The 14297-nt window shown below is 48.9% G+C and overlaps 2 protein-coding genes across 12 annotated transcripts in view; one reads left to right on the forward strand and one right to left on the reverse strand.

The window, feature by feature from the left end:
- The window catches only part of GRAMD1B (GRAM domain containing 1B), an 88879-nt gene extending 81391 nt beyond the window's left edge, over positions 1-7488 (forward strand). For all 8 annotated transcript variants that reach the window (XM_079326574.1, XM_079326575.1, XM_079326579.1 and 5 more), the window contains 6 exons: positions 448-551; positions 1598-1801; positions 2813-2903; positions 4591-4698; positions 5479-5596; positions 6229-7488. In XM_079326574.1, coding sequence (XP_079182700.1) covers positions 448-551; positions 1598-1801; positions 2813-2903; positions 4591-4698; positions 5479-5596; positions 6229-6318 — 715 coding nt within the window. In that variant the 3' untranslated portion in view covers positions 6319-7488. The remainder of the gene's footprint in view (positions 1-447; positions 552-1597; positions 1802-2812; positions 2904-4590; positions 4699-5478; positions 5597-6228) is intronic.
- A 4293-nt stretch (positions 7489-11781) lies between these two features.
- The window catches only part of SCN3B (sodium voltage-gated channel beta subunit 3), a 31930-nt gene continuing 29414 nt past the window's right edge, over positions 11782-14297 (reverse strand). For all 4 annotated transcript variants that reach the window (XM_079326950.1, XM_079326951.1, XM_079326948.1 and 1 more), the window contains one exon: positions 11782-14054. The gene's annotated coding sequence lies outside the window, so the exon portion shown is untranslated. The remainder of the gene's footprint in view (positions 14055-14297) is intronic.

A 14297-nucleotide genomic window follows, 5' to 3' on the forward strand; every position in this document is an offset into this window, starting at 1 on the left:
GGTTGTTGTTTTGTCCTGTTGCTGGGACATTCTTGTCATGAGGAGTTTTCACGTGCTGGGTTGATGTTAGTGCATCAGGGAGAGGGTTTACAGATTTTTCTTGCCTCTCTCTTGGAGGCAGGGGTTTGCAGAGCCTGTTATCATTGCAGGCTGATAAGAACAGGATGAACTTCCTGGGGCTGTGCTTGGGGGAGAAGCAGAGCAGTTGGGTACTGGGTAAAGCTATATCCATGTGATTCTGTGTGAATAATGATAATCCAAATATCTGCCAGGAGCATTCCTGGGAGAGGCTCTTCCTGCCTTTGGAAGGACTTTTCCAGCAGTGCTTCCTTCTGAAGGGCTGAGACCATTCCAGAAATAACAGTGTACATGATTATTTCCTGCATTTGCACTGACATCACCCCAGGAAGCAGAACCAGGGGATGACTGAGCTTTTTCTCCTCACAGGGTTTCCACAGAATTACGTTACAGGAAGCAGCCCTGGGGGCTGGTGAAATCCTTCATTGAGAAGAATTTTTGGAGTGGCCTGGAAGATTATTTCCGTCATTTGGGTAAGAGTGGCAATGCCAGTGGCACTCGTGTTTCCCTGGGAGTGGGCAACATGATCCAGCCCTGGGGTGGTTTATATGGTCACAGCTGGAATAAATTACCTGCTGGAATTAATCAGGGAATCAAATCCTGCTCCCTGTCAGGAGTTTGGGGTCAAATTTTGACAAAAGGCTTGAAGAATGTGGAGCACAAATCTTTCAAACTCTGCCAGCTTCTTTGGCCCAGCTGATGCCTTTTTTGGGGCTTGCTAAAAACACAGGGCAGGCAAAATTAAGAGAATAAAAGCAGTTCTATTTATTGAACTTCAGGTACATTTAGGGCAGACAAAGCCCCCCAGGGGCTGCACCCACAATGGACAATGGGTCACAGGTTTCACACTTTGATAAGTTTGGTCCATTTGAATATTGGGGGTTAATCTTCCAATTACAGCTTCAGGTAATGAAGTCATTTACCCCAGGTTTGCTCCCCCAACTCACTTTTGTTTCCATCTCTCAGGCCTGAGGCAGTGAGGTGTCCTTGATTGCCAGGCCTGGAGAGGAATTGTTGTGTCTGCCCAAAATGGGAGAGCAGCAGCTCCCACTGAATATGGAGTTTAGAGTTCCACACTGAATAATTGCAGGGTTACAAATGGATGAAAACTACAAAATCTAAAATCCCAAGGCATCAAGCTCCCTGCAGGACCTGCAGTGGGAGGAAGGAAGCAGCTCCTGGTAGCTGCTCTCTCTGGCCCTGCAGCTAAAGCTGTCCATGGCTGTGCTTTGGGAGCATCTGGAACTGGGTTGTTTGGGCTGCTGGCACAGGTCCCAGCTGGTTTTTTAGGTGAGTGGAGCCAGGTGACAGCAAAGCTGGCAGGGATTCCTGCTGGAAAGCTCAGCTCACATGAAAGGCTCCCTGCAGGTGGATCTGTGCAGCTCCCACTGGATGTGGAGCTCAGAGCTCCACACTAAAGAACCGCAGGGTTACAAACAGATGAAAAACACAAAAGCTGCAACCCTGAGCAGAGAGACTGAACCTTCCTGTCCCTATTGGTGCTCCCTGGGCGCTGCAGAGAGCGAGCTGACCAAAACAGAGAGCACGTACCTGGCCGAGGTGCACAGACAATCCCCCAAGGAGAAGGCGGGCAAGCAGGCGGCGGTGCGGCGGCGGAAGCGCGGCCACGCGCACCTGCGGGTGCCGCACCTGGAGGAGGTGCTGAGCCCCGTCACCACCCCCACCGACGAGGAGGTGGCACACCGCATCAAACACGTGGCAGGTGAGCAGCTGCCCCCCAGAGCCCCGGGGGCACAGTGGGGTGGGGAGGAGGCATCAGTGCTTGAGAGACAGGGAACTGTGGGGACCAGAATGCAGCTTTTACTGGGAGCTGCATTTCTATTCTATTCTATTCTATTCTATTCTATTCTATTCTATTCTATTCTATTCTATTCTATTCTATTCTATTCTATTCTATTCTATTCTATTCTATTCTATTCTATTCTATTCTATTCTATTCTATTCTATTCTATTCTATTCCTATTCCATTCCCGTTCCCGTTCCCGTTCCCGTTCCCATTCCATTCCATTCTCATTCCCATTCCCATTCTCATTCCCATTCTCATTCCCATTCTCATTCCCATTCTCATTCCCATTCTCATTCCCATTCCATTCTCATTCCATTCCTTATTATTATAGATATTATTATATTTATATTATATTTTATAAGTGTATGTATATAATCTAGTATGTAAGTATGTATTATATCCTATATACTAATACTATACTAACACTAATACTAATAGTAATACTATATACTAATACTAATACATATGTATAATATATATGTATTATATACTATATACTAAAACTATACTAACACTAATACTATATACTGATAATAATGCATATGTATTTTATAGATGTATTATATACTAATACATATGTATTATATGTATGTATTATATGCTAATTTAAAACACCTAACACCTAGTAATATTTTACTACAATCATGTAGTTAAACATCACACAGACAAACTTGACATTTCTACTTAGTAAAATCTTATTTCCCATCAGCCAGACTTGATCCAATCTTCTTGCAATCTTCAAAACTCTGTTTGCTCTTGCCAAGGCACTTGGTTATCAAGCTGCATGTGCTGATTAAATCTGCAGTGCTCAGTCTCACTTACATTTGCCACATGCAGCAGGATGTGTTGGGGTTGTTTGGGTGAGGTTGAGGGGTGGGTAGAGGATCTTTCCCTGTTTCCCATCCCAAATGCATCCCCTCTCCTCAGGTTCCACTCAGACACGGCACATCCCTGAGGAGAGCCCCAGTGGCTTCCACCTGCAGAGTGTCTCCAAGCTGCTCCTTGTCATCAGCTTTGTGTAAGTTCTGTGCTCTCTTCTCTCCTTTCCCCTTGGTTTTGCCCTTGTTTTAGCCAAACATGGGCTTTGCAGATCTGCTCTGGGAGTCCTGAAGGCAGGTCTGGGACCTGCCTGGGGCAGTGACAACCAGGACAGAGGCAGCTGTGCAAGAAGAGAAAAGTCAACACCTACAAGAGAAGAAATCCAACAAGGATAAGCATTTAATTTTTAATTTTTTACATCAAGGATGCAGTTTTCCAGACTTTTCATGACACATAGAAGCTGTGTGTGTGGGTAATTTAAAACAGTGATTTAATTCCTGCCACATGAGCTGCTATCATGGACAGTGGCTGTGCAAAGCTCTCTGGCAGTCACTGGGCTATCCCAACAGGGCTCAGTGTCTGTGAGGATTCTGTCACATCCCTTTTCCTGTCAGTGATTTTGATGAGAGGTGCAGCCAGAAGGCAGCTGGAGCCTTTAGAGGTGATTTCTGCACAATAAGTAAAGAAACACCTGAAGCACCAGGGGTTGGTGTGATTCCATCAGCTCAGCAGAGGAACTCTCTGGGTTGGGGGTCTTTCCTGCCCCTCCTTTCAGGATTGGTGGTGTTGGACTGGGATGTGCTCTCCAAGTGAGCTGGGACTGTGGCTCAGTTTAATGCCTGAACTCACTGGTTTTACTGTTCCTCTGCCCTTGGGCTGCCAGCAGCATTAAAACAGTGATCCAGGCTCTTCTGACTCAGGCTCAGCTTTTCCTCAAGCTCCACCCAGCTTTTAGAGAGGTGTGGAGAAGCTGGGATTTCAGAGCTGAAATTACAGCTCAAGTTGAGCTTTTCTCTGTGTTTGCTGGTCCCAGAGGGGGTGCAGATGCCGAGGTTTGCAGCAGCACCCAGGCAGTGATGAATGAGGTGGTGTGAGGTGCTGTCACACAGAGGTACCAAAGCACAGAGGTACCAAAGCTTCCCTTGGGTCACAGAGCTCTCTGTGATGTTTCCAGAATATTCCTCTGGCCAGCTGCCATCTGCCTGGCTGAACTGGTCATAGTGGGCCATTCTTCCAGCAAAAGAACTGCACTATTCAGAGCCAGGCACCAGGCTGGAATCCTTCCTGGGGAGCAGCAGGAATGCCCCTGTGTGCTGGGGGTGAGAGGAGCTGGGCAGGGCATGGCTGGGTGTGCTCCCAGTGCCAGGGTGGCAGTGGGGAAGGCTGGATGTGGTGTCAGACACAGTCAGCAGGAGCTCAGCTGTGCTGAGGGAGCTTCACCTCCAGTGCAGACACACAGATCCCTGTCTGTCCTTCCTGCCTCTCTTCCTCTGCTCCTTTCCTCCTGCCCTGCACTGTCTGAGCCTCCTCCTCTCAGCCCAGCTTGTGTCAGTCTGTTTCTAACCAGCAGCTGCTCCGTCTTTTCTCTTCCCTGCTCCCATTAGGATCTGTTTCAGGTACTGTCTCTCTCTTTTTTAACCTCTTTACTCTCCCATTTCCCTCCCTTTCTCTGCATTCTGCACATCCACTCACCCAGCCTGTTCTATCACTCCTGTCTGTCTGTCTGCCCTCCTGGCTCACACATTTCTCCCACGAGGTGAAGTTTTGGTTGCTCACTCAGATTAAATCCCCACTCACAGCATGGACTGGCCTCAGACACCTCCCCAAAGGCCTGGGAAATGCTGGGAAATGCTCCTAACCTGGCTGTTTTCTCCCTTTCTCTGCAGTCTGGTGCTGCTGGTCATTCTCAACATGATGCTCTTCTACAAACTCTGGATGTTGGAGTACACCACGCAGACACTGACAGCATGGCAGGGCCTGAGGCTGCAGGAGAGGTACAGCCAGGCTGCCACAGTGCTGGGGGTGATTTACCAAAAGGAGAGTACTGGTCTGATACTGATACTCAGCTGTGACAGACAAAAGACAATTTAAAGTTTGAAAGTGTGTGTTTATTTATTAGAGGTAATCATCTGATACACACTGCAAAATCACAGGTGATCACAAAGTCTATTTATTGGCAAAGGATTCAAACAAATCCATATTCACAATAACAGCCCCTCCCATCCCCTGCTTCCTATGGTAATTAAGAAGCTAATTTGACTTCTTAAATTAAGTCTGGGGTTGTTTTCATGGGCAGGGGTCTTAAAAGGAGAAAGAAAGGCGAGTCTTCCTCACCCTAAACTCTTGATCTTTTATATCCCTGACAATACAAATGATTTCTGGGGACAGTCCAATTTCCCAAAGTTTCTGGTTGCATTGTCTGTGTTCCTTTGGATCTGCTCACTAGTTTTGTCTTTTCCCATTGTAAGCACAGCTGAGCAAACATAAAATGACAGACAACCAATTATTTAAGTTTTAAATAACTACTCCCTTCTAACTTTTAATTATTTTCAGCAAGGTAACTAAAATCCTATTTTCTAAAATCAGTGTTTCAGGGGTTTTGCACCACTTAATTAGTCCTGGTTCCACTCCCCTCAGTTCTGCTTTGGGTTTTCAATGGGCCTGAAGAGAAAAGCTTGGGGAAAAGAGCCAGAGCAGCTTTTTCCTCACAGTGAAGAGAAATGTGTGCACAAAATCTGTGTGATGTGCTGAGCCTTGCCTGTGTTTGCTGGCAGGTTACCCCAGTCTCAGGCAGAGTGGGCCCAGCTGCTGGAGTCCCAGCAGAGGTACCACGACTCGGAGCTGCAGAAATGGCGTGAGATCATCAAATCCTCAGTGATGCTGCTGGACCAGGTGAGGCTCTGCCCAGGGGGGTCCCTGTGGCCTCCCAGCCCTGCTCCCCATCCTTCAGCACCTCCTGCTGCCCCCACAGCCCCTCAGGTGTGACAGCTCCTTCACATCAGCTCCTGACAGTCCCACAAGGGCTGTCACAGGGTGCCACTTGCCCGTCACAGGGGGATGTCACATGCATGTCAAGGACAGAGCCCTGCAGGGCCAAAAATCTCACATGGGCACATTTGGGGTCTAATGTCATCCCAGCTTGGAGAGCCAACTGGTTTTAGCTGGACCTGGAATTACATGCAGCTTTCAGGGAGGAAGGGGACATGCTCTGGTGGCACAAAGCCAGGAGTTTCAGGGGTGTGCTCCCTAAAAATCACTCAGGGTGCTGAGAGCACAGAAATGAGAGCTGCTTCCTCATAAATCCCTAAACATGAGCTGCCTTCCCCTGAGGAGAGAGAACTCCCTGCACTCTGCTCTTTTGGGGAATGGTGCCCCACATTCCCAGTCCCCATTCACACATCCCCTCTCCCAAAACCACAATTATGGCACCAACACTTTACGGGGGGGGGGGGGGGGGAAAAAAAAACCCCAAGTTCTCTCCCCTCTGGGGCAGCACCACAGTGGAAAAATCTTTTTTCTTGCAGATGAAGGATTCACTAATAAATCTCCAGAATGGCATCGGGTCCAGGGACTTCGGGTCAGACCCAGAGGAGAAAAGGAAACGTTTCCATTGACAGGCAGGAATGCAGGAGGCCAGAGGACGGTGTGCAATATGTGTAAATAGGAGATATAAATATATATATAAATATATATATATACAGATATAAATATATATATTATATACAGATTTTAAGAGAAAAAAAAGTGAAAAAAAAAAACCCAGAAAAAAAAAAAAGCTTAAAGAGGGGAAGGAGTGACCTCCAACACTGGCTGAACTGGAGTGTCCCTGGGGTGTGTGTGTGTGTGGGAGGGCTGTGCTCTCCCAGCACTGAGGTGTGCTTGGGGCTGTGCCCAGCTCTGCTCCTGGGCCTGTGCACTGCTCCTCTGTAATATTCCTGTCTGTCTGTCTGTCTGTTCTGTTTCTGTTGTCTCAAAGGGAAGCATCAGTGTGAGTGGCCCCCCCCTGCCCGTCCCCATCCCCTCCCTGTGCATGGAGATCCCTGCTTTACTCTATTTATCTCTAAAGGGGACACTGTCACCTCCCTGACCTTGCTGGCTTTAGGGCACAGAGGTTTTGGGGACACTGTCACCTCCTTGACCTCTCTGGCTTCAGGGCACAGAGGTTTTGGCAATCACAGTCAATCCCTTGCAGTGCTCTGGAGAGGAGGGTGAGTGTCTGTGGGTCTGTGGAGGGCAGATCCCCCTGGCAGGCCCCTCCTGGGAGCAGAAATGTGCTGTCAGGGCAGCCAGGCTGGCTCAGAGAGCACAGCACAGGGTGTGACCCAGCTGCAATCCCTTCCACAAGCCCCAGCTTGGATTTGCTGCCTCCTGCCCTGGCTGCTGCAGTGAGAGCAGGGGAGTGTCTCCCTGCAAGGGCTGTAGGAGGACAGTGCCAGTGTCCCCTTTAGCTGTTCTCTGCTTTTTCTGTGCTTGGCCCCTGCCACTGAGCCACCCCTGTGCTGCAGGTCTGCATTGCTGCTGGAATCACCACGCTGGGAGGACCCACATTTAAGCAGAAAACCAAAATTAGGATTGAGTTGCAACCACTCCCACTACCCAGCTCAGCAAATCTCTGCTGTTTGCTCAGCCCTTGTCTTGTAAAATGGGAAAACAGGGAAAAGCAGCTTCCTTTCCTTGCCTGGGATAAATTGACATAATTGTATCTATGCAGCAACAGCCATCACTGTGGGTATTGATGTGACTGCATCTGTAGAGCAACAAAACTTCCAAAAATCCAGGAGAGGTCAGGAAGGGTGACAGGGACCAAGGGAGGAGAGGAAAAAGTGCCCAGCAGAGGGTAGCAGGACAGAGCTGGATTTGAGGCACCTGAGGGGTCAACCAGGTGGTGGAACTGCACTAAAAAAATGCCCTGTGCATTTTCATTTGTTCTGGGGGATAATTCCAGACTCCATTAGCAGCCAGATGAGGGAGAGGGGCAGCTTGGCTGGGCTGAGCAATGCACCAACCCCACAGGGACTCATGGGGATGCTGGCTGCTTCTTGAAGTGTTTAATAAATGCTTTGGCTGTTCCCCAGGCAGGTAGATTAGGGGAATGTGAGTTCCCCTTTGTCCAACACTGGGATTTTTCTACCTGCTGACTGGCAGGAGGGAGGCAGCTGCACATTCCCAGCTCCTCCTTTGCCTCCAGGATGAATAATTGCTCTCCCACCATTCTGTAGCATAGAATATCCCCAGTGCAGCCTGAGGAAAACCCTCTCAAGCTCCACTTTCCATTCCAAAGGCACTGGATGCAGGAATAACCTGCTGATTTCTCCCAGCCTGCCTTCAATCCCCACATGCCCCACACAGAACTCACATCTGCAGGAGCATGGATGAAGCCAGGCTATCAAAAGGACATTCCAGACTGTGAAAACAAGGTCCAGCTAGGGCAAACCAGAGAGTGATGGGTATTTATGACTATTTATTTAATTTAATGCTGCTGACTACTGTACTGCTCCCTGGTTTTTTTGCAGGGAGGCTGCTGAAATGGCTGCTGTACCATGAAATTGAGGTGCTAGGGCCTGGGAAGGGCTTTCTGTGGCTCATTTTCCCCACTGTGACTTGGCAGACTGCCCCAGAGTCCCCTTTCCCCTTTCTGACAATTACTAAGCACACAGATCTTCCCCGCTGCTGGAATTTCCCTCTTCTAGAATTTAATTTCAAGCACCAAGCAGGACAACACTGGGATTCACCCTGCCCATGCCAGGAGAGAGAAAGAACACAGTGAAAGAGGAAAGTGGTGTCTCCTCCACCTGGAGACAGAGAAATCAGAGAGGCTCACAGATAAATTCTGCTGATCAGTGTTTGTTACTCACCAATATCACATTCTGTTAGGAACCCTTTTTCTCCTCCTGAATCCTTTCTCCTGAGCTGATTTCCAGCTGGGCCCCAGAGACAGAACTGTTAAATCAATCAGGCCAGGCAGCTGTAGCAACCTCAACATTAATATTTGTCCTGCCTGCACATTAAAGTGGGTTTTGAACCTGTTTTTCCCCTCTCCTGGCACTCAGCAATGTGAAATCCTTCAGGAAGAGCCCAAGGGTGGTGGGCACCAAGCAGAAGTGCAGTGTCCTTCACACTGAGGGAGGTTTCTCTTTGAGGCCTTAGTTTGGCTTTTTTTTCCCCTAATTATTTCTTTTTCCCACTTGGCAGCCAGTCTGGCTTGGAGTTGGATGGGATTCACAATCTTTTTTTGCCTCTTAATCTCTCACAATAGTAATAAAAAGGGGAAAATCAGGATCTGAAGGCACTAATGGTGAGGGTTGAAACAAAAACTTGGGGTGTTTTCCCTTCCTCTGGAGAGCTGGGACAGGAATCAGCTGCCCCTGCCCCATTTCAGCTGGCAGGTTAATTTTTTCTGGAGCCAGAGATGATTTTGGATTACATTTCCTGGAGGGATCAGAAGCACTTTCCAGGAGTGAGAGGCCTGAATAGTGTTACAGGGGTGGTGCTTCCTTCAGGTGCATTTCCCCTCCCAGCCTGACCCTTCCACAACCACAAAAACAAGGATTAAAAAAAAAATAATTAAAGGCATTTCTCCAGCCAAGCATGCAAGAGAAATGCCAACAGCTTTTAGCCTAATTCCTGCCAAGGAAGATGCCTGCTGCTGGGAGGAGGGGGAGCAGGAGGCTCTGATCCACCAGTCTGTGACATCCTCACTGATCTGATTTTGGCCCAGCCTCACCTCTGATAAAGACACAGCTCCCAGTGCTTATCTTAGGGAGTTCTGGCAGCTGGGATGGGTTTGATCCTGGGCATTCCCAGAGTGGGCACCACAGGTTTCTACTGCAGCAGCTGCCTGTGAATTCTCTGAAGGACCAAAAACCAGGTTATTCCAGCTGGTGAGCTGCCCACTGCTGGGCCTGCACATTCCAGATAGTAAATGTGGGGAAATAAAGGCTAGAAAGGCCCTTGCAGTGGGAAGGTGTTAGCTGTGGTTAACAGGACAATGAGCTTTTGGGTGTTCTGCACTTCAGGCACTCCCTTCAGTCAGAAAACTGTGCTATTAACTCACACTGGTTGATACCAGCTTCTCTCTAAATCCTGGCTCCCTCAAATCCTTTGGGAGAAGAGTTTGATCTCCCCTGAGCTGCCTGTCCTGCTGTGATACCTCTGGCTGCTGTCCCTGCCTGCTGGGTGACACCTGACCCTGCTTGGATGCTTCTGATCTTAAAAACAGAAACCTTAGGGAATGTCTTTAGTGTAGTGTGACCCTGTATTGGAAGAAGAAAGGTTTCAAAGCACAAGGCTGTGCTGGATTTGGAGCCCTGAAGGCACAAAGCTGCCTCTGAACTAGCAGGGCATGGACTGGGAGATCCCCTGCAGGAATGCTGATCCTGGAATGCTGATCCTGGAATGCTGATCCATGTCCTTATCAGACAGTTTCAGCAGCTCACCTGGGTGTAGATAAGGACAGACTTTCCAGCCTCCTTGGCTCCTCAGCACTGTCCTGGTAGCCACATAGGAGCTTTTCTTACCTTTGTGCAAGAAGGTAGAATGTTTTCTCTCCCAGAGAGTGGCTGGAGACACTTTTGGTCTGGGTACTTTTGGATTTGCTGTGGTGTGCTGCAGCAGCTGCTCTCCCCAGGAGCACAGAAACAAACTCCTACCTGATTTACAGCTGGAGCTGTCTGCTTCCACCTTACCCAGAAAATAAAACTTAAAATCACTGTTGAAAGCAGCAGTGCCTGGCTCAGGGGAGGCAGCTCTGTGCTGTCAGATTTCTGTGGCTCAGAGAACAGCTGTGCCCCATGGTTCCTGTGCTGATTTTCCAGCCTGTTCCCCAGACACTCTCTGATCTCTGTGCTTTGCAGTCTCTCCAGCACGAGTCTCTCTGTGCCATAAAACCTCTTTTTCTAGATGTGCACACTGGCCAAATAATCTCGTGTCTTGGGTGACTGCTGGTCAAGGCCATTCCCAGCTCTAGGCAGACAGCATGGGCTTCTCTTAGCATGGATCCATGGCATGCCATGCCCTCCTCCTCTCCCACATGTTTTGCAGTGCTGGCTATGGCTTTTCCCTGTCCCCTCCCACCTCTGCTGCTGGACAATCATTACCTGTGTCATAGATGCTCTGACCTGGTGCTGTCCCTGCCTGCCTTCCCCTCCTGCAGTCTGTATGCTCTTCAAGTGAATGTGTTTTATTTTATTTTATTTTATTTTTCAGTAGGGAAAAGGACTTCCTTCTGCTGAAGGAATTATATTTGCACATGGCTCGGGGAGGTTCCTCCTCTGGCCCTTTCTGTTACCTCACTCATTTAGGCCAATTCCATTGCTAACGTTCAAGGCCACCTTCCCTGCCCCAAACCCTGAGAGTAGGGAGGGAACAAACCCCCACCTGCAGCTCAGGTCCTGCAGCCACTTATCCATTAGGATTTGGGAGAGCAGCTGTTGCAGCTCCATCCAGCAGGGAGCTGCAGCCTGTGCCATGCATTCCCACCTGCTGGGAAATGGCACAGGAGAGCAGGGATGGATGGATGGAGCTCCACTGGATGTGGAGGGAGGAAAGAGCAGCAGAGCAGTGGCAGCATCACAGCCTCCCATGGCACCTCTGGGACATCACCATTGCAGGGGGATTGCATCTCCCACCACGTGCTGCAGGGCTGGAGGAAGCTGCTGAGCCCTGGGCCGTGTCTCCCCCTGGATCCTGCAGTTCCTGTGCACGGCTGGTGCCCAGCAAGGCTCTGCTCTCCTCAGCACTGCAGCATCTCCTGCAGCCACAGAAAGCCCTGCAGAGCCTGGGGAGCAGGGCACTGATGGCTGAGGGGACTCTGGGCTGGCTGGGGGAAGGATTGTGGGTTTGTTTTAGGAGTTGTCCCGACTGTCAGAAACTTTGCGCTGTGCGCAAACAAAAAACAAAAAAAAACCCAAACAAAAACACACACAAAAAAAAAAAAAAATCCCCAACCCGTGGTTAAAAAATGATACTGGAACGTGCTGGGATGTAGGAATTGTACAGGCTCTGCAGCCAAACTCCCTGTAAGTAGTTAGTACCATGGAAGTACGGTATCAATTAAAAAATCTATCCAACAACCAGCGTGGCTCTTTGTTCTTTTTATTATCCTGCCTATTCCAGAGTCTCTCATTCCAAACACACACAGAGTCTTTGCCAGGACCATCTCTTCCAGGTTTTGAAAGATCACCAGTTTTTAAATTCTTATTCTTTTTTTTTCCCTGTGAGATTCTTGAGCAGAACTTTGCACCCTGTTTCCTCCTGCTTGGAACACCACGTGGCAATGGTCACCTCTGCCTGCAGGAACTGGAAAAGTGAAAGATTTGTCCAAAAAATGAGCATCTGCAGAAGGTGCCTGTGGGATACAGGGAGGTGCAGGATGAGGGGATGGTCCTTCTTTACCACCTGAGGTAGCTCTCAAGAAGTTCTTCAAGGGTTCACTCCTTTTTTGATTTAACAGTGTGACACCAGAGGGTTATCTGTGGTTCACAGAGACAGGAGCAGAGCTGGAGTGGGAGAGAGGTGTCCTAAAATTCACCATTGGCTCAATGCCTTGGGCAGTGCTGGAAACTCCAGAGTTACAACCCAGTCCCTTGTTGAGTTCAGGATTCTGCCAGGCAAAGTGGGATAGGGAAAAGGTGACATCCAGCTGAATGCAAAGAGGAGCTGCTTGGATATTCCTTTGGATATCCCTTTTGGATATCAGGATTTTGGGAGCTGGTGCCCAGACTATGAGTGTGCTTTATCTGGAAAATGTGCTCCCCTTGCCAGGCTTGGCTCTGCATTTGGGAGCAATCCTACTACCAAGCCTGCACTGGAGTAGTTTCCTAAAGTTCACACCCACTCTAAAAAAAGGGTTTTGAGCAAGTGCCAGTTGGAAATCTGACCTGGGCCTGGCTTCCAAATGGGGTAATTTCTGTGATTTTAGCACATAAAGAGCAGCAGAACAAAGCAGAGGGGATCCCGTGGGTGGGAGCATGCTGGAGCCACGAGCATTTGGGAGTTATTTACAAAGAGATCCGTGGGGCAGAACTTGTCAGCTCTGGCAAAGCAGCACAGGCTCCATTGCAGCAGGGGTGTCACAACTCTGCCATACAGCAAACCCAAACCTTCCCCACCTGGTTTTACAGCACAATTCCACCCTGGCCAATGTTTCTGCCTTTTCCCCCTTCCAATCCCATCTTGCTGAGCTCAACTGATCTGCACTGAAGGGCAGAAAACAATTTTTACTCTGCTTAACCCTCAGAAAGGATAAGTTTGCATAGAAAAGATGGAATTTCCTGGGTGATTCCTGGGCAACAGAGGATCATTTAGGGTGAATTCAGACTATTTATATTGCTGATTAATTACCTCAAGAGAGAATTAGGATTACCTGGGAAAAGTGGGTGTTTTCTGTCTGTCCCTCTAGATGGTGCTGCTACAGCAGCAGAGAACCATCCCTGTTATAAAACTACAACCATTTTACTAAGCTGCCATCCTGTGAGGGCTTTTCATCTTATTTATTTCTCCTGCCTACCAGCATGAGGCTGCCATGTTTTTTGGGGTTTTCCAGGAAAAGGTGGATCCTGTGCCTTGTCCTGCTGCCTTGCCAGCTGTTGCAGGACTTGGCTCTGCAGGTTCCTCCCACTGTGAACTTCAGGAGCAAACCTGCTGTGCCAGGCAGGAAGGGGATGAGGGTTTGGACACTTGATAAATGAGAGGGACACAGGGGATTCTTATACTTACATCATCCTGCTTCCCAAAGCAGGAATACTTCAGGATCTGTATTCTTAATTCCCTCCAGAAGAAAGTGTGAACATGGCACAGGGACTTGTCTTTCCTATCATACATCCCCAATTTTAGTGCATTACAGTCCTCACCCTACTCAGCTTGTGCACAGACAGCCTAAAATTCTGAGTGACTTAATTAACTAATTAAATGCTTCCTATTTTAACACCAAGAAAACTGCTTGGGCCACAGCATGTGGTGGAATGACCCTCTAAGAGAGCCTTGCTCACAGTCCTGCAGCTCAGAGCAGTGTGCCACACATACCCCTAACCTCTGCAATGGAGAAGCAGCACATTTAGCAAATAAAGGTGGTGGTGAGAGCAGCTAAGAAGTGACAGGGAGCATTTACAAAGCCATTGAGGTGCTGATGGAGCTGGAACTCGTGCTGCCCACTCCCCTGTGCTGTTTGCTTCCACAGGGGAGTCCTTCAGCAGCAGGCTGGCAGCTCACAGGGGTCACAGGAGCAGAGTCAAGGCTGTACAGAGTCCAAGGCAAATGGAAGAGGATTTGCACTTCCCTGTGTTCCTCCCGAAGGCGCAGAGCTCCCCCTCAAGCCTGGCTGGTGTGGCATGGTCCTTCTGAATTCAGAGCCCTGCAAGGGAGACAGTTCCTCTGGGACCTCACTGGGGTGAGGATTACAGCAGAGTCAGCACAATTGATGGGAGAATAAACAACCCAAATTGTAATCTTTAGCACACAAACTCCTTCTAGAGTCCCTTCCTTTGGACATGGAGCCCTGACACTCCTCATGGGCACAGCTGCCCCTGAGCAGGGAAAGTGAAGATTCCCAACTCCACAGCAACAGGTAAATGAGGCACAAATACATCATGGCCTG

This window comes from Erithacus rubecula (genome assembly GCF_903797595.1).
Source record: "Erithacus rubecula genome assembly, chromosome: 25".
Lineage (NCBI taxonomy): Eukaryota > Metazoa > Chordata > Aves > Passeriformes > Muscicapidae > Erithacus > Erithacus rubecula.